Here is a 26614-nt window from a genome sequence, read left to right as displayed (position 1 = left end):
GTGATTACAACTCTAAACAATTCATAAATTTCTCAATTCTGTCCGATTTCATTCAAACTTTCACCAGTCTACTTTTCGGATTTTTCTGCTTTTCTCTAGTCGGTAGTTTAATTTCCAGGTTGGATTCCCTTTAAAGGTACTTCACACAACTGTGTTTGAAACAGACAGTAGTCTGTCCCGAAATAGTCACCCCATTTTCCCCATAAGAATTGACCGAACAAAGTTACTTAGACCATACGAGGAACAAAATCAAGCTTAACATTATCCTCGGGTTTGGTCAATCATATTGCGTCACTGCATATCCATGCACCAAACATTGTTAGGAGGGAGATGTAGGAACATTATCATGACACAAAAACTGAAAAGAAAACAATGAAGGTCTGGATTGGTTTTCAGACCAACCACTGTTTATGGTTATCAGATTATATGTATGATTGAATCCAATTTAATATAATTTAACTAAACTGAATTTAATTAAAGCGGCAATTATTATGGAAAGAAAAACTGCCGAAATCAATTTTAAAATACGCAAAAAGTGACGTTATATATCATTACAGAAATACAGTAAACATTTTCCAAGATATAATAATATTTATAAAGTACTTAGGATGTTTTAGTCAAGAAGCTGAACTTCCGATTGTTAAACTTGGCCTATTCTGTGTTGATACATTGTTCTTCTCTACATCATTCTCTACATCACATTATCAGTTCCCGGAGCTTTCAATTTAATGGCTTTTCAGATAGAGTGCAAAGTGAATACGAAGGAATTTTTGATGGAATATCGCACCAGGGTCCTCCCATGATTTTTTAAATTTAATTTGATGTATTAGGCAAGTTCAATGTAACATCCATATGAAGAGTAAAATGATATTGTAAAGGATATTGTAAAATTGAAACAAAATAATAGTACCAATAACTTTACAGGATGACCCACAGGATGACCCGTGAGAGCCAAAAAGATACAAAATAATCACAATATATAAGTCAAGAAATATAAGCACAAACATTTAAGGTAAAGTTTAGTTCTGGTCGTGCGATTGCATTGTGAAAGAAAAATAGTGGAATCAATACAAAAGTTGGTAATCTAGCATATATGTATTGGTGTGTACTGCAAGGTTCTGGAATCAAAATGATAACAAATTTAGTCCAGTCTCGGTGAAGTTACAAGCACTGTACACAAAAATATGTATATGGGACTACACGAACACGTGGCATAAAAATCCGTCCCGATTGTTATGATGTTACACGCCATATTTCGAATATATGGACATTTTAAGAGCCATGCTTTTCAGGGAACATGTTTCATCTGATGTTTTTCCACACTTGCATAATAACAATGATAACGCTGACAAACTATTTTTCACCTCTTCCCGGAACTCAACCTTCTCTTTAAACGAAATACTTTGGGAATAACAACATAAGAAATAAAACTAATAATAAGTCAATCAATATCTTACCAATTTCCAAGTTGTACATTATACATGTAATATCATATCACTGGCTTTCAGTAAATATCTAGGAGATGCGATTACACAATGGAAGAAGTAGATGCATATTTTACGTAAAGTATTTACATACTATTTTAAAAGAGGGAATTGCTTGGATAATGACAACGGTATTCAGGCACTATAAAACATAATTAAACAATATGATATGACACGTTAATTATAGGCCCATATTAGAGTAGAGCTGGAGCAGAGAGGTATACACAACACCAATAATGATAATAAAGAGAGTGAGATGGATTACAGTGTTACTTTGATAAAATACAACTTCTTGTAACAAGCAAACGCGAGCATGTCTGGAGAGAGGGAAACCAAGTAGCACCAACTATTTTTAAGCGTCAGATTAAGAACAATGAACTCCACTCTCTCCTTCAGGTTCAGACCATCAAGGTCATAGAGCCTGATCACTACGTCACCATTCTTACAATCAACACTCGCTACATACACCCTATCCTGCTCATCCACGGCAGCATACAGCTGGACACCGCTTGGAGCTTGTAGAGAATTACCAGCATTACCATCCCTGTCATAGACCGTCACCACGCTTGGATTGGTGAAATAACATGAACTCGTGACGATCAAACCTGACCTGGTGGCAGATACCTGCCTCGTAATGTTGTGTTTTGTTGAAACAGTGCGTTTGAGAGCGGATCCAGTCGGGTCATAGACATATATTTGCTTCCCAGCGTTAGCGATGAGGATTTCATTTGATGGACTTCTGTTTAGTTTGAGAAAATAGATATTGTCTTCCACGTGGATGGTTGATTTCCTGGATCCATTGGGAGAATATATGTGTGTTTCTTTGCTACCCGTCGATATGCATAATGACCTGTCTTGTTGAAACACAAGATCATAACACCCAATGTTACTTGGTATGTTTGTATACTGCTCCTGTTTACCAGCTGAATCAATTATATCTATACCCTGTGTACCTCTATATGCGATAGCCACACTGTCATCAGAGTACTTGGTCATACCATTCATCTTTCCCCGTAGATCTACACACTGAATGACTTGCAACTTGGGATCTGATTCTGAGATGCTACCGAGGTCCAGATGAGTATCATCTGCAGGCTTGAACCTCTTCTTATGTCCTTTCTTCGTAATGGCTGCAGCAGAAGTGTGATCAGTAGCCTCCTTCAGCATGTCATCCAGCTCCTCACAGAGCAAGGTATGAGCAGACAGACTGTCTGTCTCAAGACGACCCAGTCTGTCATTAGATACCAGTGCTATTGAACTACAAATACTCTTAATCCTCTGTCGATCCTTGGATTTCAAGACGCTGAGGTCGTCATCGAAACTCCACTTTACTGCATTGATCTGCTCGATGAGACTTTGATGGTTTTCTTCAAGCACTTTGGCCTTGATGATATAGGCTTGACTGACATCGTCCAGTAGTTTCTGCACGGCAGTGTATACTTCCTGGCGTTGTACTTCAACATTCTGAATGTTCTTCTCCAGTTCTGTCTTCTTAGCGGCACATCGCTGGACAAGGTCGTTCACCTAAATAAAATAAATAATAGAGAAGTGAAAAGATCTTTTTTCTAGCATGAGATGTATGATAATTACATGGAGCAGAAAATGAAACAAAACCCCGCGCCTGAAGTTTCACAAAAGTAAGATCAACCAACCCCCCCCCCCCCCTCCCCAAACACACACACACGCTCATCATCATATATCATATGAGGACAGAGGAATTGAATACATTGTTTTTTTCTTCTGCTTTCTTAACCCTAAAAAGGCTGGGCTATTTGAGGTCTTAATACGCCCCCCTCCCTAAGATCTCGGCCTAGGAATGTCCAATTAATGTGAACGTTAGCATGGTGATAGATTGAAGTATATTAGATAAGATGGTGATGTTTATTTTCTTTTATATTTATTTTTTTCATGTCTTTATTAATATTTTTATGACAATATGCACACAAAAAATAGAAATTTTCAAAAAGTGCGTGATTTTGAACAATGCATCCATGGGCAGATTTGATTTGATTTGAAGTTGCTGTTTTAGTTGAGTAATATCATTTATCAATCGAAATATAATAGTTTGTAATAAATACAAACATACAAATAAACACACACATGCAGGTACAAATATGTTTGTACAATATTTTGAGGGTGAAACGCGTCAGTTTCTTTTATATTTATAATTACCAATTTCTTATTTATACTATTGGTTTTAATTTCTTATGTATTTCATTATGTGAATTTAAAAAAATGTTTGGCCAGTACTAAACAAGTATAAGCATGAATGTATGACTGCTTAACATGAAAATAAATCACTCATGATATTGATTTTGATAAAGATCAAATAACTGCAATATACTAACACACGCACATTTTGTGAGAATTACATATTTTGATTGACATGTGATGATATTCCGTCACCTAACACCCGAACCATAGGTCTGCCCATGACAAATTTGATATCAAAATGTGCGGGAGATATAGGGGAAAACTCATGAAATTTCAGCGCCAGAAGTTCAGGGGTTTTGATGCAGCGGCAAAAATTCGACAGGGGGGGGGGTATTATGCCCCCAACCCCTCCCCCGGGCTTATTAGGGTTAAAAGGAAATCCAGTCATTGTAATAAGTCCATTTGTATGAAAGCAGTAATATCAGATAAACATAATGGATATAAGCCAAATAGTAATAATATTATCATAATAATTATTAATATCATCATGATAAAAATAATAACTTAAATAATTATGATACATATTTTTTGTTTTCAATATACACACAAAAATAGAAATTTTCAAAAAGTTTTCAAAAATGATACATATAGTAATAACGATAACAAAAGCAGTTTAATGATAATAATACGAATAATGATACTATGGGCTGATTGTAAAGGGGAGAGGGGTGGATCTCATTTTGCCTCAACACTTTGATAGATAGGAATACCTTCTCCCATGCTCGCCGTGTCTTTATTAAAGACAGTTTTTACAAACATAATAAACACAGAGTCTATATATTTGAAGGATAGTATGTAGCGACCGCTTGGAGAAAATTTTAATTTTAGGATGCTGAGAGTTACTTTTCAGGGCACTTGAAATCTTATTAAGTTGCAAAGGAACTAAATGTAATTTTCCTTTATTTGTCCTTCGGGGTGGGCCAGAATCGAATTTTTCCACATTTTGAATAATGCGGGACATCAACCTCTCTTCTCGCCTCTTCCGGCGCCTACGATATCTTCCCTTATCTGAATTGTATGAGTAAATTTGTCAGGCCTTAGCCAAACGCAAGTATTTTTTGTCAAATACCGACTTACCTTAAGACGTAACTGCTGCTCGAAGTCATCCTGATTCTTGATGTTGTGATTTTGATGACCGACGATCACGCACTTGTGACAGACATGAACCTTACAATCCTCACAAAACATATCTTTGTTCTCTTGTTTGTGGATGCAGCACTTCTCAGATAGATGACCTATGCTGACCTTCCCGTCGATGATATCCTGTATGGATACAATCTCATGACCTTCAAAGACTGATGTCAGCAGCGCATGGCTGCAGTCGCAATCAGTGCACATGTAATTATTACACGTTTTACAGAATGATACAGCATCTGATTCTTGATGAAACTTGGAAGCAGTGCATTTTGGACGCATCTCAAGGACAGCATTCATCCCCCCACACTTGGCGTGGTAATTGTCTACAAGTCCGTTGACAGTCACATGGGTGAGGAAATCATCGACACGGTTTACAGACAACTTGGTGATCTTTCTGCAAAGAGGACAGATCATGTGATCGAGATCCTGGTGGGAAAGGTCATAGTTCTTGAGACATTTCCGACAGAAGGTGTGTCTGCATGAAGTCAGGATCGTTGCTTCGTCGAAGATATCAAGACATAATGGACACGTCAGGTTCTCTAAAGAGCTTGGAGCTTTCTCTTTCTCAGTCTTCTCAGCCATTGGTACAAATATCGGATTTCTGGCTTATTACAAACACGAGCTCATTCTACGCATATATCCAATGTCCATTAAAACTTTAATTTGTGATCAGCTGACGTGTACTATAGAAGCCAGCAGTCAGTTTCTGCAAGCACAAACTTTGTATATGCAATGCAGTGACGTACTGTAGTATAGTAGATTGCGTCCTATACTGCATGCAGTTCTGCGAGGTGCGAATAACTTTGATCGAAAATACTGAGATTCTATACAAGTGTATACATCAATACAAATGTGATTACAATGCTAAACTCATACTTCAGTAGATCGTCTGTGAATAAAATGCAGTTTGTGTATCCTATATAGTTATGGCCTATTAATAGATGTGGGTTTTTCCACAGAGAGTGCGTGCGCATCGTTATTGCACCTTTGAGCGTCATAGCGGTATTCATCATTTTTATCTATAGAGGGCGACTCATAGTTTTTCAGTTATGGATACATTGCGTTGGAGATCTTTAGTTGGAGTACTTTTAGTAGAATCCGAAGTACTACTAATAAGAGTAAGACATTTATTTGCCTCTATAACTATGTTTGGAAGGGTAAAAGACGATAACCACACTTATATTTCACCCCTTCCTTCTCCACTACTCCTCCTTTATCTTCTTCCATTTCTCTCATTCTCTTCCCTTTTTCCGTCATAAATTGATTTCAAAACTATTGCGTTTTTAATGCTACAAGATGTCTCACCTGCCTGGCCACACTTATTATAATGCGAAATTCGCCTGAAATAATATTTAACCACTTCCTCTCTTATAAAATATATCATGCTTTAGAACTATAAACATACAAATGTTGTTCATGTCTGTCTCATGAGCTGATGATCTGAAAGATGATAGCAAATAGAATATGTAGGCCATATTGCATGGAAATATGATTCATTTGAAAAAATAACGTGTTAAGGTTACTGTAAGAGTTCTGTTTGTGCTACTGCATTTCGTGGAAAACTGTCGAAGTTGTTTCTTTTCATTGTTAACATTAATGGGTTGTTTTGGACTAGCAAAATAGCAAAAATAAGTCTGAAACATTGCTAGAATAATATATCTGTGTGCAGTGGTTTTCACTGGTTGTGATTTTCAGCAAGATTGATATCAGTGTGTCAGTATCATTTAAATGATTCCTAAATATCATAAATAAGCCTACATAATTTGGCCCAAACAATTACTCCTATGTTATATACTACATAGTCAACATTTCCCGATAACTTAATAGACAGTTTCAATTGCTTCCGGACAGTTTCTCTCGTACATGTCATACAGGCAAATTTAATTTACCAGCACTCATCTTTATCTGTAGTGGTATCAAAAGTTCAGTCGCTCTGTTTAGATTATCTCAGGTATTCAACAAGATGACAGTTATCTTCTGTCATTTCTGTAGATTAGTGACAATCAATATAAGTGTTCATGAATGTATATTTGATTTGCACAAGATGCATCATATATTTATATGAGTGTAGGTGTATTTTATACATTTGCACTGGTATTAAAAAGGTTTTTCGTGTATTTTATATTAATGACCATCAGCCTGATTGCGAAATGCAATATTCATTTATGTATGAATTAAAGTTTACAATAATTGGAACATGTTAAGGGAAAAATTAAATAGCACAACAGGTTCATTGCTAGTTAATTTAATATGAGCTCAATTGCTCATTTGTATTCTCTGTAGAGCCAATAATACCTCAATGATGTCACGTGACGGGTTCAAACCGACTACACACCGATCTGATTTTTGACATTCGGGGTCACGTGACTATTATTTGGTGCAGTCTGGGGTCGGTCTTGTGTTGCTATTGTCCGTGCGACTGAGATTTTACATATGTATGAGTTATGTAGTGTTTAGTATGTTTATCATATCTTTTTAAATGTACTACTCGTTTATTTTTAAAGCAGTACTTATTTTCATTACAAGCCATATACAGGTGAACTGCAAAACAGGAAACTATAGTATGATCATTTGTTTGATCAATGCTTGAATGTTAGTTGCTTGACCTGTCATATATTTTTACAGTTAAACCCAAGTTCACTCTTTTTTCATGGGTTGCATATTAATTTCGAAAGAGAGTAGGTATTCGAGAGAGAGAGAGAGAGAGGGGGGAAGGAAGGAATAGAAGTCAATGATCGAGACGATGATAATTCGCAAGAAAGACAAAGGGAAAGAGCATGTAAGAGAAGGAAAAGGGAAAAGTAACAGGCAGAATTAATCTTGTTCTGAGAACGAATAGAGAAAGATAGACAGAGGAGGAAAAGATAATCTAAACAAAGATAAGCTTCAATGCATGTAAAGGCCTAATAGCAATGGACATAGAAAAAAGAGAAAGATTTACATCGGAGAGAACGTTCATTAGTCTGCAATCTACAGTGTATTTTGCATTTTTGTAAATCGTTTATGTCGTAGTGTCTTAAAGGGATCGTTTAACAATGTTAAATATGAGATACACGGCCCTACGTGTTATCAGTGTCCGTGATATGGTGTAATATTGAAGCCCTAAAAAAATTGCGCTTCAAAATGATCAAGAAGTGCCTCAAAAAAGTAAAAATCTTTGAGTGACCGGTTTTACCATACTCGTTTTCCCCAATAGACTGTAGTGTTATGAAAACCGTCAGGCGAACGGTTTTCAAAATTTGTAATTCCAATCATAAATATCTTGATAATCAGACAGGCGATCGGCTTGTAAAAGTCATGGGGTTCCTGACTGACCTAAAGGTTTATAATTATCATTGCATCATGAGCTAAATCCAGAATTTTGTTTCAGAATCTGAGACAAAGTTACCGGATCCCTTTAAGGCTCGATCGTGGTTTTATTTATAAAAGATTTGACAGCTAACTGCGATGACATCTTGCTTTCCATTCAATGTGAGATAACATTGCATGCTAAGGAACATGGAAAGAGATGTTATGGCGTTCGAACACCTAACTGAGATAACATGACATGCTGAGAAACATGGTGAGAGATCCTACAGCGTATGGACACCTAACTAAGATGACACCTTGCTGTCCATACAGTGTTAGATAACATGACATGCTAAGATCCATGGACAGAGATGTCACGGCGTGTGGACACCTAACTGAGATGACATCTTGCTGTCCATACAATGTGAGTTAGTATGACATGCTAAGAAACATGGTGGGAGATCTTACAGCGTATGGACACCTAACTGCGATGACATATTGCTGTCCGTACGTACAGTGTGAGATAGCATAAGATGCTAAAAAACATGGACAGAGATGTCACGGCGTATGGACACCTAACTGAGATGACATCTTGCTGTTGATACAGTGTGAGATAGCATAACATGCTATAAAGAAACATGGACAGAGATGTATCGGGGTGTGGACACCTAACTGAGATGACATCTTGCTGTCCATACAGTGTGAGGTAGCATGACATTCTAAGAAAGATGGTGAGAGATCTTACAGCGTATGGACACCTAACTGAGATGACATCTTGCTGTCCATACAATGTGAGATAGTATGACATGCTAAGAAACATGGACAGAGATGTCACGGCCTGTGGACACCTAACTGAGATGACATCTTGCTGTCTATACAATGTGAGATAGTATCACATGCTAAGAAACATGGTGAGAGATCTTACAGCGTATGGACACCTAACTGAGATGACATCTTGCTGTCCATACAGTGTGAGATAGCATAACATTCTAAGAAACATGGTGAAAGATCTTACAGCGTATGGACACCTAACTGGGATGACATCTTGCTGTTCATACAATGTGAGATAGTATGACATGCTAAGAAACATGGACAGAGATGTCACGGCCTGTGGACACCTAACTGAGATGACATCTTGCTGTCTATACAATGTGAGTTAGTATGACATGCTAAGAAACATGGTGGGAGATCTTACAGCGTATGGACACCTAACTGCGATGACATATTGCTGTCCGTACGTACAGTGTGAGATAGCATAACATGCTAAGAAACATGGACAGAGATGTCACGACGTGTGGAAACCTAACTGAGATGACAACTTGCTGTCGGTACGTACAGTGTGAGATAGCATAAGATGCTAAAAAACATGGACAGAGATGTCACGGCGTATGGACACCTAACTGAGATGACATCTTGCTGTACATACAGTGTGAGGTAGCATGACATTCTAAGAAAGATGGTGAGAGATCTTACAGCGTATGGACACCTAACTGAGATGACATCTTGCTGTCCATACAGTGTGATATAGCATGACATGCTAAGAAACATGGTGAGAGATCTTACAGCATATGGACACCTAACTGCGATGACATATTGCTGTACGTACGTACAGTGTGAGATAGCATAACATGCTAAGAAACATGGACAGAGATGTCACGGCGTGTGGACACCTAACTGAGATGACATCTTGCTGTCCATACAATGTGAGATAGTATGACATGCTAAGAAACATGGACAGAGATGTCACGGCCTGTGGACACCTAACTGAGATGACATCTTGCTGTCTATACAATGTGAGATAGTATCACATGCTAAGAAACATGGTGAGAGATCTTACAGCGTATGGACACCTAACTGAGATGACATCTTGCTGTCCATACAGTGTGAGATAGCATAACATTCTAAGAAACATGGTGAAAGATCTTACAGCGTATGGACACCTAACTGGGATGACATCTTGCTGTTCATACAATGTGAGATAGCATAACATTCTAAGAAACATGGTGAGAGATCTTACAGCGTATGGACACCTAACTGAGATGACATCTTGCTGTCCATACAGTGTGAGATAGCATAACATTCTAAGAAACATGGTGAAAGATCTTACAGCGTATGGACACCTATTACTGGGATGACATCTTGCTGTTCATACAATGTGAGATAGCATAACATTCTAAGAAACATGGTGAGAGATCTTACAGCGTATGGACACCTAACTGAGATGACATCTTGCTGTCCATACAGTGTGAGATAGCATAACATTCTAAGAAACATGGTGAAAGATCTTACAGCGTATGGACACCTAACTGAGATGACATCTTGCTGTTCATACAATGTGAGATAGCATAACATTCTAAGAAACACGGTGAAAGATCTTACAGCGTATGGACACCTAACTGAGATGACATCTTGCTGTCCATACAACGTGAGATAGTACGACATGCTAAGAAACATGGCGAGAGATCTTACAGCGTATGGACACCTAACTGAGATGACATTTTGCTGTCCATACAGTGAGAGGATGCATGACATGCTAAGAAACATGGTGAGAGATCTTACAGCGTATGGACACCTAACTGAGATGACATCTTGCTGTCCATACAGAGTGAGATAACTGTGATCAAAATGTAACCTAAAGAAAGGATCAATATTACCAAATTCTACGTCAGCTTGCGCTTCGTTTAAAGAGTTCTTGTATCACCTCATTAACGATTAAACAAATTGAATCAGTCGTTTTTATGCTCAGAATTGTTTCCATTGTTGTGATTTTATTTTGGGTAGGCTTGCAGTAATAACACGAGAATACTAAGTTTACGGATGTCAATATCACATGAGACAAGTATAATCTAGATCTGCCACAAATATATAAAATGAACATGTTATTGTGATATATCGGCTACATTTACAGCGTATACGTACTTTCTATAACTATTTTCTAGGTTAAGGGGGAAAAAAGGACAATAGAGGAAAATACACACACACAAAAAAAAACTTCGATATGTAAAAGGTTAATCTAACCCTTGTTATAAGTTCATTTATATAAAAGTGTATCTCAAATTGGCAGATTGGTCATTGTGATGCAGTCCCGTTTGTCGTGCACACAAATATAATTATATTTCCGTTTTTCGCGTAAGCGCCTTCTCTCTTTTGAAATGTTAGCACTTTTGTGTGTTGGAAGAAATTGGGCAAGTTGTCCGCCACTACATCACAGAGACATTACCGATTCAGCCAATTTAAACAGCCTATATTTATAGTGATTACAACTCTAAACATTTCATAAATTTCTCAACTTTTTCCTATTTCATTCAAACTTTCACCAGTCTACTTTTCGGATTTTTCTGCTTTTCTCTAGTCGGTAGTTTAATTTCCAGGTTGGATTCCCCTTCAAAGGTACTTCACACAACTGTGTAATAATAGCTAGTTCTTATATAGCGCTTTCCAAGACCAAAGGCCCTCTCAAAGCGCTTTACAGATATATATGAAACAGAAAAGGGCCAGTAGTCTGTCCCGAAATAGTCACCCCATTTTCCCATAAAAATTGACCAAACAAAGTTACTTAGACCATATGAGGAACAAAATCAAGCTTAACATTGTCCTCGGGTTTGGTCAATCACATTGGGTCACCGCATTTATACCCATGCACCAAACATTGTTAGGAGGGAGTTGTAGGTACATTATCATGACACAAAAACTGAAAAGAAAACAATGAAGGTCTGGATTGGTTTTCAGAACAACCACTGTGTATGGTTATAAGATTATATGTATGATTGAATCCAATTTAATACAATTTAACTAAACTGAATTTAATTAAAGCGGCAATTATTATGGAAAGAAAAACTGCCGAAATCAATTTTAAAATACGCAAAAAGTGACGTTATATATCATTACAGAAATGCAGTAAACATTTCCCAAGATATAATGATATTTATAAAGTACTTAGGATGTTTTAGTCAAGAAGCTGAACTTCCGATTGTTTAACTTGGCCTATTTTGTTTTGATACATTGTCCTTCTCTACATCATAGCAGACTAATCTGTCACATTATCAGTTCCCGGAGATTTCAATTTATTGACTTTTCAGGCAGGGTGCAAAGTGAATACGAGGGAATTATTAATGGAATGTCGCACCAGGGTCCTCCCATGTTTTCTCAAATTTGATTTGATGCATTAGGCAAGTTCAATGTAACATCCATATGAAGAGTAAAATGATATTGTAAAATTTAAACAAAACAATAATACCAATAACTTTACAGGATGACCCGTGAGAGCCAAAAGATACACAATAATCACAATATATAAGTCAAGAAATATAAGCACAAACATTAAAGATAAAGTTGAGTTCTGGTCATGCGATTGCATTGTGAAAGAAAAATTGTGTAATCAATACAAAAGTTGGTCATCTAGCATATAAGTATTGGTGTGTACTGAAAGGTTCTGGAATCAGCAAAATGATAACAAATTTAGCCCAGTCTCGGTAAAGTTACAAGCACACGAACACGTGGCATAAAAATCCGTCCCGATTTTTATGATGTTACACGCCATATTTTGAATATATGGACATTTTAAGAGCCATGCTTTTCAGGGAACATGTTTCATCTGATGTTCTTCCACACTTGCATAATAACAATGATAACGCTGACAAACTATTTTCACCTCTTCCCGGAACTCAACCTTCTCTTTAAACGAAATACTTTGGGAATAACAACATAAGAAATAAAACTAATAATAAGTCAATCAATATCTTACCAATTTCCAAGTTGTACATTATACATGTAATACCATATCACTGGCTTTCAGTAAGTATCTAGGAGATGCGATTACACAATGGAAGAAGTAGATGCATATTTTACCTAAAGTATTTACATACTATTTTAAAAGAAGGAATTGCTTGGATAATGACAACGGTATTCAGGCACTATACAAAATAATTAAACAATATGATATGACACGTTAATTATAGGCCCATATTAGAGTAGAGCTGGAGCAGAGAGGTATACACAACACCAATAATGATAATAAAGAGAGTGAGATGGATTACAGTGTTACTTTGATAAAATACAACTTCTTGTCACAAGCAAACGCGAGCATGTCTGGAGAGAGGGAAACCAAGTAGCACCAACTATTTTTAAGCGTCAGATTAAGAACAATGAACTCAACTCTCTCCTTCAGGTTCTGACCATCAAGGTCATAGAGCCTGATCACTACGTTACCATTCTTATCATCAACACTCGCTACATACACCCTGTCCTGCTCATCCACGGCAGCCGTAAGGTGGACACCGCTTGCAGCTTGTAGAAGCTTACCAGCATTCCCATCCCTGTCATAAACCGTCACTACGATTGGATTGACGATATGTGAACTCGTGACGATCAAACCCGACCTGGTGGCAGATACCTGGTTCGGATTGTTGTGTTTTGTTGGAACAGTGTGTTTGAGGGTGGATCCAGTCGGGTCATAGATATAGACTTGCTTCTCATTGTTAGCGATGAGGATTTCATCTGATGAACTTCTGTTTAGTCTGATAAAACCATGGCTACTCATGTGGATGGTTGATTTCCTGGATCCATTGGGAGAATATACGTGTGCTTCTGTCTCACCCGTCGATATGCATAACGACCTGTCTTGTTGAAACACAAGATCACAATACTTCGTGTTACTTGGTATGTGTGCATACTGCACCTGTTTACCAGCTGAATCAATTATATCTATACCAGATGCATTAAAATATCCGATAGCTACACTATCATCAGAGTACGGGGTCATACCCCACATCCGTCCCCGTAGATCTACACACTGAATGACTTGCAAATTGGGATCTGGTTCTGAGATGATCCCGAGTTCAAGACGAGTATCAGCTGCAGGCTTGAATCTCTTCTTCTGTGCTTTCTTCGTAATGGCTGCCGCAGAAGTGTGATCAGTAGCCTCTTTCAGCATGGCATCCAGCTCCTCACAGAGCAAGGTATGAACAGACAGACTGTCTGTCTCAAGACGACCCAATCTGTCATTGGATACCAGTGATATTGAACTACAAATACTCTTGATCCTCTGTCGATCCTTGGATTTCAAGACGCTGAGGTCATCATCGAAACTCTGCTTTACTGCACTGATTTGCTCGATGAAATTTCGATGATTTTCTTCAAGCCGTTTTGCCTTGATGATGTAGGCTTGACTGACATCGTCCAGTATTTTCTGCACGGCAGTGTATACTTCCTGGCGTTGCACTTCAACATTCTGAATGTTCTTCTCCAGTTCTGTCTTCCTAGCTGCACATCGCTGGACAAGGTCGTTCACCTAAACAGAACAAATGATAGAGAAATGAAAATAACTTTTTCTGGCATGAGATGTATGCTAATAACATGGAGTTGATTTGAATATGAAATACAGGTTTTGCAAGCGCCTGAATTTTCACAAAAGTAATACCCCCCCCCCCACACACACACACACACACACACACACATAATCATACGAGGACATAGGAATTGAATTCATTGTTGTTTTTTCTGCTTCCTTAAAAGGGAATCCAGCCGTAGTGATTAGTCCACTTGTATGAAAGAAGTAATAACGGATAAACAGAATGGAGATAGTTTTATGATAATAATGATTATAATCATCATGGTAATAATGATAACAAAAGCAATACAATAGATAATAAGAAGAATAATGGTACTACTACTTCTACTTCCAAGTATGGTGATGATGATGATAATTTTCATTAACATTATTACTTTAATTTAAATGATTTTCGTGTAACAAAAAAGGGGGAAAAAAGACATTGCATTTATCAAGGATTTGCAGTGTCTCCTCCCCCCCCCCCCCCCCCCCCCCCCCCCCCCTTCCTCGCTTCTCGCTTCTTGTGCCAATGGTACCTTTAAGTTAAATGATTTTGTCGTTTTCATGCCAAGTTGAGACACACGATGCCTTTACAATCCTTGTCAGATCAGGGGAGGGAGACCTATTTTTGCCCGAACCCGTCAGTTTGACGGATGGGAGAATCTTCTCCTTTGGTCGCGGTGCCTAGTATACATTGTAGACAGGGTTTAATATACGGACAATAAACACCTGATCAATCAGTACTCGAGGGAATTTAGCGACCGGGTGAATATTTGTTTGATTTTAGGATGCTCGAAAAATACTTTTCAGAGCAATTGAAAGCTTATTTTGATGCAAGGAATTCGATATAATTTTCCTTTATTTTTCCTTGCATGCGAGGGGGTACCTTCCCTCGTCTGAATTGTACGAGTTAACTTGTGTGAGGCCTTATAGTTATTGTTAAATGAACCCACTTACCTTAAGACGTAACTGCTGCTCGAAGTCAGCCTGATTCTTGATGTTGTGATTTTGATGACCGACGATCACGCACTTGAGACAGACATGGACCTTACAATCCTCACAAAACATATCTTTGTTCTCTTGTCTGTGGATGCAGCACTTCTCGGATATATGGCTTATACTGACCTTCCCGTTGATGATATCCTGTATGGATACAACCTCATGACCTTCAAAGTGTGACGTCAACTGCTCATGGCTACAGTCGCAATTAGTGCACATGTAGAAATTACACGTTTTACAGAATGAGACAGCATCTTGATGGCACTTGCATGCAGTGCATTTTGGACGCATCTCAAGGACAGCGTTCATTCCTCCACACTCGGCGTGGTAATTATCTACAAGTCCGTTGACAGTCACATTGGTGAGGAAATCATCGACACGGTTCGCAGACAACTTGGTGATCTTCCTGCAGAGAGGACAGATCATGTGATCGAGATCCTGGTGGGAAAGGTCATAGTTCTTGAGACATTTTCGACAGAAGGTATGTCCGCATGAAGTCAGGATGGTTGCCTCGTCGAAGATATCAAGACATAATGGACACGTCAGGTTCTCTAAAGAGCTTGGAGCTTTCTCTTTCTCAGTCTGCTGAGCCATTGGTACAAATAGCGGATTTCTGACTTATTACAAACACGAGATCATTCTACGTATATATCCCATTAATGTCAATACAACTCGAAAAGTGTGATCAGCTGACGTGTACTAGAAGCCAACGATCAGTTCATGCAAGCACAAACTATATGCAGTGACGTGACGTTATAGATTGTAGTATATTTGCGTCTCAATGCATGCTGTTATGTAGCAAGTTCTCACGTTGAATACATATATTTTTGTCGAATCAAGACTCCAATTAGGTGCATATAACTTTGATTGAAAATACCGAGTCTCTATTCAAGCATATACATCAACACAAAATGTGAATACAATGCTAAACTCCCAGATCGGTTGCCACTAATGCAGTTTATACATCCTAAGAATAGAAGTGGGTTTTCCCACAGAGAGCGCGCATGCAATATAATACCAAGCACCTTTGAACTTGATGGCGGTATTCATCATCATTTTATATCTATAGAGGGCGACTTATCTAGGTTTTCAGTAGAGTACCTATAGGTACTCTAGTTTTCAGCAGTGCCATTGATTAGGAGAGTTTGGCCAACCCGGTTCGAGTTGGACACAATATGGCGACTACTGCTTTGTTGGGCAAGCAGAAAACACAAGAATATACGCCATGTTGTGACCCAGTGAAACCAAGTTGGCCAAACTCTGTGTATAGATGGCTCTGATTCTAAGTAAAGGGACACTTTTTTCAGTTGAGGATACATGATTGATTGATTGATCTTATTCCATTTCATATATCAATTGTTTGCACAATAAAGAACATAATTGACAAAGTAAATTCAAAATCATGAAATGAAACAGAAACCTACTGGAAAGCATAGCTTGTTTGTGTAGGTTCCAAAGAATAAATATAATATGAATATTATTTTCATAAATCATTTTAAAAGTGTCTTAATAATCACATTAAAATAGGTATTATATAATAACACATTTTCATAAACCATTTTAAGTATCTAAAGGTGAAGGTGTGTCCGCATGAAGTCAGGATGGTTGCCTTGTCGAAGATATCAAGACATAATGGACATGTAAGGTTCTCTAAAGAGCTTGGAGCTTTCTCTTTCTCAGTCTGCTCAGCCATTGGTACAAATATCAGATTTCTGGCTTATTACAAACACGAGCTCATTCTACGTGTATATCCCATTCATGTTCAATAAAACTCGAAAAGTGTGATCAGCTGACGTGTACTTGAAGCCAATAGTCAGTTTATGCAAGAACATATTATATGCAGTAACGTACATGTAGTAGATTGTTCAGCTTGTATAGTAGATTGCGTCATTTCTGCATGCATGCAGTTATGTACCTAGTTCTCACGTTGATTACAAATATGTGTCGAAAGAGTTGCGAATATTTTTCATCGACAATGCTATAATCATATTCAAGTATTGATCGTCTGTGAATATAATGCAGTGTGTGCATCCTAGATCTATGAACAGAAGTGGGTTTTCACACGCGCTCAGTGTATACTATAGCACCTTTGAACTTAAGTGGATAGTTGAGTTCTTGTTTCAGACCGAAAATGCCTTCAAAGTGCATGGTTATTGCTCTTATTCTTATTTATGACATTTCTAGTGCTCTTTTAGGACCTGAATTTGCTATGAAGATAATTTTAGACCCCAAAATTTGTGAAATTTAGCCAATACGATCATACTAATTCAGCTCCAAGTTCCCAAAAATATGGTGACCGTTAATTGATTAATTAATTAACTTACATTACACGGGCCGGCCGTTGTTGTTGTTGTTTTAGTCTTAAAGGCGTGTGTCATTCAATTATGAATATTTACGCCTGTTGTGCGTATCACAGCCTGCACGAAAAAGCCAACAAAAAGCCAACATCGGCATTGGCTGGAATAGAACGTTGAGGCGCTATTTCGTTTTTCTCCGGCTGGTTCAAATTTTGAATATTTGTGGTGGTACACAAATATTAAAAATGGTTATGTTCATGGATATTTCAACCGTCTCTGAATCGATTTTGATCAAACAAAATGATTTTGCCATTTGAATTGTATGGTCTTTCAAATTTGATACTCAGTTTTTCATTATCTCACCAAAACAAACAAAATTGTGTAGCGCCCTCTGCCACAGAACTCGACTATCCCTTTGATAACCGCTATCAAAGGGATAGTCGAGTTCTGTTTTTATCATTTTGATAGAGGGCAAACTGATTTAGGCTTTCAGTTGTGGATACATTGTGTTGGAGATCCACTTTAGTAGAATCCTTAGTAATAGAGCAAGACATTTCATTTGCTTTTATTTTTACCAAACTTATATTTCACCTCTTCTTTCTCCACTATTCCTCCTTCCATTTCTCTCATTCTCTTCCCTTTTCTCTGTCAACAATTTTTATTATTTCTTTGCCTCTGGAAAGCTGCGATGCTACACTTATTACAATGCAAAAGCCGCCTGAAAAAATATTTCACCACGTTTTCTCTTATAAGAAATATCATGATTTAGACTTAAATATAACCATAACAATGTTAATCATGTATGTACGTCTCAAGAGCTAATGATGTGAAAAACAATATCAAACAGAATATGTAGGCCATATTGCGCGGGAATATGATTCATTTGAAATAATAATCTATCAAGGTAATCTTAAGAGTTCTGTTTGTGATACTGCATCTTGGGTAAATATGTCGACTAGTTTTAATTCTCATTGTAAAGTGAATGGGTTGTTTCGGACTAGCAAAATAGCAAAAATAAGTCTAAATACTTGCTGGAATCAAAAATCTGTGTGCAGTGGTTTTCACTGGTTGTGATTTCCAGCAAGATTGATATCAGTGTGTTATCATTTGAAATTATTCCAAAATCTAATAAATAAGCGTCATAAAGTATCTGAAGTGGTATCAATTTAGTCGCTCTGTTTAAATTATTTAAAGTATTCAACAAGATGACTGTTATCTTCTGTAATTTCTGGAGATTAGTGAAAATCAAAACATAATAATAATAAAATTAATTTTTATATAGCGCTTAATACATATATGTGTTTATGCATGCATATTCGATTCGCACAGGATGCTGATGAAAGAAGTATGTATCATGTTTGTACTTGCATTTAACATGTTTTTACGTGTATTTAATTTTAATGGCCATCAGCCTTATTGCAAAGTGCAATATCCATTTATTTGTTATTTTAAGTTACAATTGGGATATGTTTAGGAAGAGTTAGATAGCACATTAGGTTTGGTTGGTAGTTATAAAATTAGGAGCTCAATTGCTTAATTCTCTGTAGAGGCAGTAATACCTCGATGATGCCATGATACTGGCTCGAACTGATTCCACACCGATCTTTTTAAATGCATTACTTACTTTTTTTTTCTTCTTTTCTTGTCTTCAGAAAAAGCAGTACTTATTTTCATTCAAAGCCATATACAGGTGAACTGCAAAACAGGAAAAAGGTATGATTATTTGGTTGATCAATGCTTGAATGTAAGTTAATTAACCTGTCCATATATATCTCCTGTAAACCCCAGGTTCACTCTTTTTCTTCATGTGTTGCATATTAATTTCGAAAGAGAGTAGGTATTCGAGAGAGAGAGAGAGAGAGAGAGAGAGGGGGGGGGAAGGAAGGAATAGAAGTCAATGATCGAGACGATGATAATTCGCAAGAAAGGCAAAGGGAAAGAGTATGTAAGAGAAGGAAAAGGGAAAAGTAACATACATAATTAATATTGTTCTGAGAACGATAAGCGAAAGATAGAGGGAGGAGGAAGAGATAATCTAAACAAAGATAAGCTTCAATGCATGTAAGGGCCTAATAGTAATAGCCAGGCGCGTACGCAGGATTTTTTTCAAGGGTGGAGTGGGGGGGGGTAAGAGGGCCCTTTTTTAGGTCAGCCATTTGTATACATTTTGTTTTTTAATTTGTAAAATTACCAAAGGGGGGGGGGTTCCTCCAAAATACACAAATAAACATTACCAAAGGGGGGGGTTTAACCCCCCCCCCCCCCCACCACTGCGTACGCGCCTGGTAATAGCAATGGACAGAGAAAAAAGAGAAAGATTTACATCGGAAAGAACGTTCATTGGTCTGCAGTCTACAGTGTATTTTTCCTTTGTAAATCGTTTATGTCGTAGCTCGTTCAGATGAGGCGGGGTTTTATCTGTAAAAAATTGAACACCTAACTGAGATGTCATCTTGTTTTCCATTCAATGTGAGATAACATGGCATGCTAAAAAGAATGGGAAAAATATAACAGCGTAAAGACACCTTACTGAGATGTCATCTTGCTGTCCATATAGTGTAGAGATGACATGACATACTAAGAAACGTGTGGAAGATATAACAGCGTATGGACAGCAACATGTGATCTAAATGTAACCTAGGAAGGATCAATATTTATTTACCAAATTCTACGTCAGCTTGCGCTTCATTTAGAGATTTCCTTTATCACCTCATTAACGATTACACAAATTGAGTCTTTTTTATGTTAAAAAATGCTCCATTCTTGTGATTTTAATTTTGGTAGGCTTGCAGTAATAACAAAAGAATACTGAGTTTACAGATGTCAATATCATACGAAACATAATCTTGATCTATACCATAAATATATCCCGTGTCCGTCAACAAAACTGTGTTTATACAAAGAAAAATGAACATGTTATTGTGATAATACGCTACATTTACAGCATATACTTTCTATAGCTATTTTCTAAGTTAATGACGAAAAATAATAACAGAGGAAAATCAAAAAAAGGAAGAACTTCGATATGTTTAAGGGCAAATCAACCCTTGTAATAAATTCATTGGTATACTATAAAAGCGTATCTCAAATTGGCGTATTGGTCATTGTGACGTAGTGACGGATAACTCTCCCGTTTGTTGTGCACAAAATATCATTGTATTTCTATTTTACGCCATAGCGCCTTCTCCCTTTTGAAATCTTAGTAATTTTGTAAGATGAAAAAATCTGTCCGTCCCTACATCACAGAGACATGACTGATTCAGCCAATGTTAATAGACTGTATAGTGATTACAACTTTACAAATTCATAACTTTTTCATTTTTGACGGATTTTATTCAAACTTTCACCAGTCTACATTCCTCATTTTTTGTTGTTGCTTTTCTCTAGAGTGGTTTGATATGAAGGGTGGATTTCAATTTAAAGGTACTTAACAAAACTGTGTACAAAGCAGTACAGGGGTCAGTAGTCTGTCCCCGAAATAGTCGCCCCATTTTCCCCATAAGAATTGACCGAACAAAGCTTATTAGACCATACGAAAAATTTGTCAAGCTGAACATTTGTCCTCGTGTTTGGTCGGTCACTTTTGGTCACCGCATCTACACCCATGCACCAAACTTTGTCAGGAGGAAGTTGTAGGTACATTAATATTATCATGACACAAAAACTGAAGAAAAAATATAAGGTGGGGATTGGTTTTCAGACCAACCATCGTGTGTGGTTTAATATCAGAATATACATTATGTCATAGTTTTAAGACTATTGTACTTTTATCTTGTAATATCATGTACTTTTCAATTGTAGTCGAATGGCAATTCAGTTGCTAAACTGCGACGATGGAATTTTTTGTAATAAAACCCTTCCATATAATAATATCCTTATGATTGAATTCAACTTAGTCTAATTTAAATAAACTTAATTGAATTGAAGCGGTAATTTTTGTGAAAAGGAAAACTGCTGAATTCACATGAAATATGTAAAAGGTGAAATTACCAATTATAACAACAATGCAGTTCAATGTTATATCCATACGAAGAGTAAAATAAAGACAACATAATAATACCAATAACTTGGTAACTTGGATAACCCGTGAAGGCTAAAAAGATACAAAATAATCGCAATATAGGTTAAGGAATATAAGCAAAACATTAAAGAAAATGCTATTGGAATAACTTTATACAACATAAGGAAAATAACACTAATCAGAAGTTAATCAATATCTCACGTTTTTTTAAAGTTGTACACTATGATATCATATCACTGTCTTTCAGTTAATATCTAGGAGATGCGATTACACAATGGAAGAATTAGATGCATAGTTTATGTACAGTATATACATACTATTTCGAGAGAGGAAAGTTCTAATAAAATTGAATAATGACAACGATATTCAGGCAATTAAAAATCTATCGAGAGAATACACATCTTCTCATTCGGTTAGTTATCACATAATAAACAATAGAATATGACACATCATAGGACATATTAGAGTAAATCTGGAGCAGAGAGGTATACACAAAACCAATACTGGTAATAAAGAGTGTGAGGTGGATTACAGTGATACTTTGATAAAATACAACTTCTTGTCACAAGCAAACGCGAGCATGTCTGGAGAGAGGGAAACCAAGTAACACCACGTAGGTTTTATCGCCAGATCAAGTGCATTGAACTCCACTCTCTCCTTCAGGTTCAGACCATCAAGGTCATAGAGCCTGATCACCACGTTACCATTCTTACGATCAACACTCGCTACATACACACTGTCCTGCTCATCCACGGCAGCGTACAGGTTGACACCGCTTGGAGCTTGTAGAGACTTACCAGCATTCCCATCCCTGTCATAGACCGTCACCACGATTGGCTCATGATCACATGAACTCGTGACGATTAAACCCGACCTGGTGGCAGATACCTGCCTCGTAATGTTGTGTTTTGTTGAAACAGTGTGTTTGAGAGTGGATCCAGTCGGGTCATAGACATAGATTTGCTTCCCAAAGTTAGCGATGAGGATTTCATCTGATGGACTTCTGTTTAGTCTGAGATAAAAGACAGAGCTATTTACGTGGATGGTTAATTTCCGGGATCCATTGGGATAATATATGTGTGCTTCTGTGTATAAACCCGTCGATACGCATAACGACCTGTCTTGTAGAAGCACAAGATCAAGACACGCCATGTTACTTGGTATGTTTGCATACTCCTCCTGTTTACCAGCTGAATCAATGATATCTATACCATGTGTAAAACCATATCCAATAGCCACACTGTCCTCAGAGTAATGAGTCATACCCGACATCACTCCCCGTAGATCCACACACTGAATTACTTGCAAATTGGGATCTGGTTCTGAGATGCTCCCGAGGTCCAGATGAGTATCATCTGCAGGCTTGAACCTCTTCTCCTGTGCTTTCTTCGTAATGGCTACCGCAGAAGTGTGATCAGTAGCCTCCTTCAGCATGGCATCCAGCTCCTCACAGAGCAAGGTATGAGCAGACAGACTGTCTGTCTCAAGACGACCCAGTCTGTCATTAGATACCAGTGTTATTGAACTACAAATGATCTTGATCCTCTGTCGATCCTTGGATTTCAAGACGCTGAGGTCGTCATCGAATCTCCGCTTTACTGCATTGATTTCCTCGATGAGATATTGATGATTGGCTTCAAGCTCTTTGACCTTGATGCTGTAGGCTTGACTGACATCGTCCAGTAGTTTCTGCATGGCAGTGCATACTTCATGGCGTTGTACCTCAACATTCTGAATGTTCTTCTCCAGTTCTGTCTTCTTAGCGGCACATCGCTGTAAAAGGTCCTTCACCTAAACAAAACAAATTATAGAGAAATGAAAAGAACATGTTTTGGCATGAGATGTATGCTAATAACATGGAGTTGATTTGAATATGAAATACGGATTAGGTAAGCGCCAGAATTTTCACAAAAGTAATACCCCCCCCCCCCGACCCCACATAATCATACGAGGACAGAGGAATTGAATACATTGTTGTATTTCTGCTTTCTTAAAAGGGGATCCAGCCCTTGATATTAGTCCATGTGTATGAAAGCAGTAATATCAGATATTACTGAATGGAGATAGGCCAAATAAAATTAGTTTTATGATTATTAATAATTATAATCATCATAATGATAATATTGATATAAACACAAGCAATATATAGATAGTTAAGAAGAATAATGGTACTACTAAATGGTACTACTACTTCTACTTCCAAGTATGGTGATGGTGGTGATGATCATGATCATGATCATGATAATTTTCATTAACATTATTACTTTTTTTTATTACTTTTATTGCAATTTTTCAGGACTACACTCCTCCAAGAAAGATTACCGAGTCAGAGTCCTTTTCAGGACTCCTCAAACCTCTCTCTCTCTCTCACACACACATGGTGCAACCGCAAACCTACTGTATTATTACTTTTATCTAAATGATTTTCGTGTAACAAAAGAAACCCAAAAAACACATTGCATTTCTCAAAAATTTGCAATTGAAGCATATTTAAAATTTGCATGTTTGAATAATAACATAACATACCTGATGCAAAAGTGTTTCTATAGTATTTAGGATCATAAAGAAATCGACAGAAAGTCTACTATTAGTATTACGCGAGTGAGTGAAGCGAAATTTAAAAGTGTAACTTTCTTATTAGTTATCTGATTTTGCTCAAACATTTTTTGATTGGTTTGTCTAATTTTCTGCTTTTATTGAAAGTAAGTTATTTGTTAGAATGGTCTCGTCCTTTAAAGGGATCCGGTAACTTTGTCTCAGATTCTGAAACAAAATTCTGGATTTAGCTCATGATGCAATAATAATTATAAACCTTTAGGTCAGTCAGGAACCCCATGACTTTTACAAGCCGATCGCCTGTCTGATTATCAAGATATTTATGATTGGAATTACAAATTTTGAAAACCGTTCGCCTGACGGTTTTCATAACACTACAGTCTATTGGGGAAAACGAGTATGGTATAACCGGTCACTCAAAGATTTTTACTTTTTTGAGGCACTTCTTGATCATTTTGAAGCGCAATTTTTTAGGGCTTCAATATTACACCATATCACAGACACTGATAACACATAGGGCCGTGTATCTCAGATTAACATTGTTAAACGATCCCTTTAAGGGAGTCAATATGGATTACTGAACACATGTTAAGCCAGATCATTACATATTGCAATTTTGTATCTTTACAAAATTACTGACATATAATCGATATACGGAGAAATTATGTCTTGTAAAGGGGAGAAAGGGGGAGAATAATTATCAGCCTCATCGCTTTGACGATTCGAAAAGATAATGAGAATTCTAGAATTTAGATGGTGACACTTTGTTTTTTAGAACCTCTTTTTCTATGGTTAATGATGTCAATTTTTGTATTTCTCTGGCAGGGGAGGAGGGAAAAAAATCTCTCTTTTGGAACTTCTAGGAGATGATTTCTATTGTATAAACAGAGGCTTACAATCTTTATATATTTTGTAAGGAAGGGTAGGTCTGGGTAACGAGCAATAACTGATAAAAGTTAGGTTTAGGAATGGTTAAACTTCGCACTTGAGAATACTTATCTGCTGATTGAGCAATAACCTTTTGCTAATTCTGTTACATATATTTTGTAATTCCTTGCGAGGCCACCTGAATTGTATCTGTAAACTTGTCAGGCCTTTATAGCCAAACGCAAGTGCCTTTTGTCAAATGAACCTAATTCCTTCCTTAAATTTTGTCCCCCACTTGAATAATGCAGAGACATCAACGCCCTCTGCCCTACCCCTCCGACTTCCAGCGCCTAATGGTACCTTCCCTTATCTGAATCGTATGAGTAAACTTGTGTCAGGCCTTATAGTTTTTGTCAAATGAACCCACTTACCTTAAGACGTAACTGCTGCTCGAAGTCAGCCTGATTCTTGATGTTGTGATTTTGATGACCGACGATCACGCACTTGAGACAGACATGGACCTTACAATCCTCACAAAACATATCTTTGTTCTCTTGTTTGTGTATGGAGCACTTCTCAGATAGATGACCAATACTGACCTTCCCGTCGATGATATCCTGTATGGATACAATCTCATGACCTTCAAAGACTGATGTCATTAGCTCATGACTGCAGTCGCAATTAGTGCACAAGTAATTATTACACGTTCTACAGAATGATACAGCATCTGATTCTTGATGAAACTTAGAAGCAGTGCATTGTGGACGCATCTCAAGGACAGCATTCATCCCTCCACACTCGGTGTGGTAATTGTCTACAAGTCCGTTGACAGTCTCATTGGTGAGGGAATCATCGACACGGTTTACAGACAACTTGGTGATCTTCCTGCAGAGAGGACAGATCATGTGATCGAGATCCTGGTGGGAAAGGTCGTAGTTCTTGAGACATTTCCGACAGAAGGTGTGTCCGCATGAAGTCAGGATGGTTGCCTCGTCGAAGATATCAAGACATAGTGGACATGTAAGGTTCTCTAAAGAGCTTGGAGCTTTCTCTTTCTCAGTCTGCTGAGCCATTTGTACAAAATATCGGATTTCTGACTTATTACAAACACGAGCTCATTCTACGCATATATCCAATGTCCAACTTGAACTAGAAGCCAACAGTTAGCTGCTGCAAGCACAAACTACATTGCATATGTAATGCAGTGACGTAGTAGATTATAGTAGTATATTGCGTAACTGCATGCATGCAGTTCTGTACCAAGTTCTCACGCTGATTACAAATATGTGACGAAAGAGGAGCGAATTACTTAGATTGAAAATACTGAGTCTCTATTCAAGTGTATACATCAATACAAATGTAACTACAATGCATAAACTAACAGTAGATCGTCTGTTAAATATAATGCAATTTGTGCATCCTA

General features: G+C 37.4%; 3 protein-coding genes across 3 annotated transcripts; all 3 read right to left on the bottom strand.

Moving 5' to 3' along the window:
• Window positions 1-1183: 1183 nt before the first annotated feature.
• LOC105447634 (tripartite motif-containing protein 45-like) lies at window positions 1184-5735 on the bottom strand. Its single transcript, XM_030992987.1, has 2 exons — window positions 4776-5735; window positions 1184-3008 (listed from the first exon to the last, which is right to left on the bottom strand). Exons 1-2 carry the CDS (start codon window positions 5415-5417, stop codon window positions 1746-1748), a joined length of 1905 nt encoding a protein of 634 aa, XP_030848847.1. The 5' UTR covers window positions 5418-5735; the 3' UTR covers window positions 1184-1745.
• A 7044-nt stretch (window positions 5736-12779) lies between these two features.
• LOC105447635 (E3 ubiquitin-protein ligase TRIM71-like) lies at window positions 12780-16449 on the bottom strand. The gene is made up of 2 exons (XM_030992988.1): window positions 15409-16449; window positions 12780-14412 (listed from the first exon to the last, which is right to left on the bottom strand). The coding sequence occupies exons 1-2, from the start codon at window positions 16042-16044 to the stop codon at window positions 13156-13158; spliced, it is 1893 nt and encodes a 630-aa protein (XP_030848848.1). The 5' UTR covers window positions 16045-16449; the 3' UTR covers window positions 12780-13155.
• A 5847-nt stretch (window positions 16450-22296) lies between these two features.
• Window positions 22297-26264, bottom strand: LOC105445175 (tripartite motif-containing protein 45-like). The gene is made up of 2 exons (XM_030993728.1): window positions 25623-26264; window positions 22297-23559 (listed from the first exon to the last, which is right to left on the bottom strand). The coding sequence occupies exons 1-2, from the start codon at window positions 26262-26264 to the stop codon at window positions 22297-22299; spliced, it is 1905 nt and encodes a 634-aa protein (XP_030849588.1).
• Window positions 26265-26614: the final 350 nt, after the last annotated feature.

This window comes from Strongylocentrotus purpuratus, unplaced genomic scaffold (assembly GCF_000002235.5).
Source record: "Strongylocentrotus purpuratus isolate Spur 01 unplaced genomic scaffold, Spur_5.0 spur5_scaffold_20, whole genome shotgun sequence".
Lineage (NCBI taxonomy): Eukaryota > Metazoa > Echinodermata > Echinoidea > Camarodonta > Strongylocentrotidae > Strongylocentrotus > Strongylocentrotus purpuratus.
The sequence above is the reverse complement of the archived record's forward strand: the minus strand, read 5'-3'. Positions and strand labels throughout refer to the sequence as shown.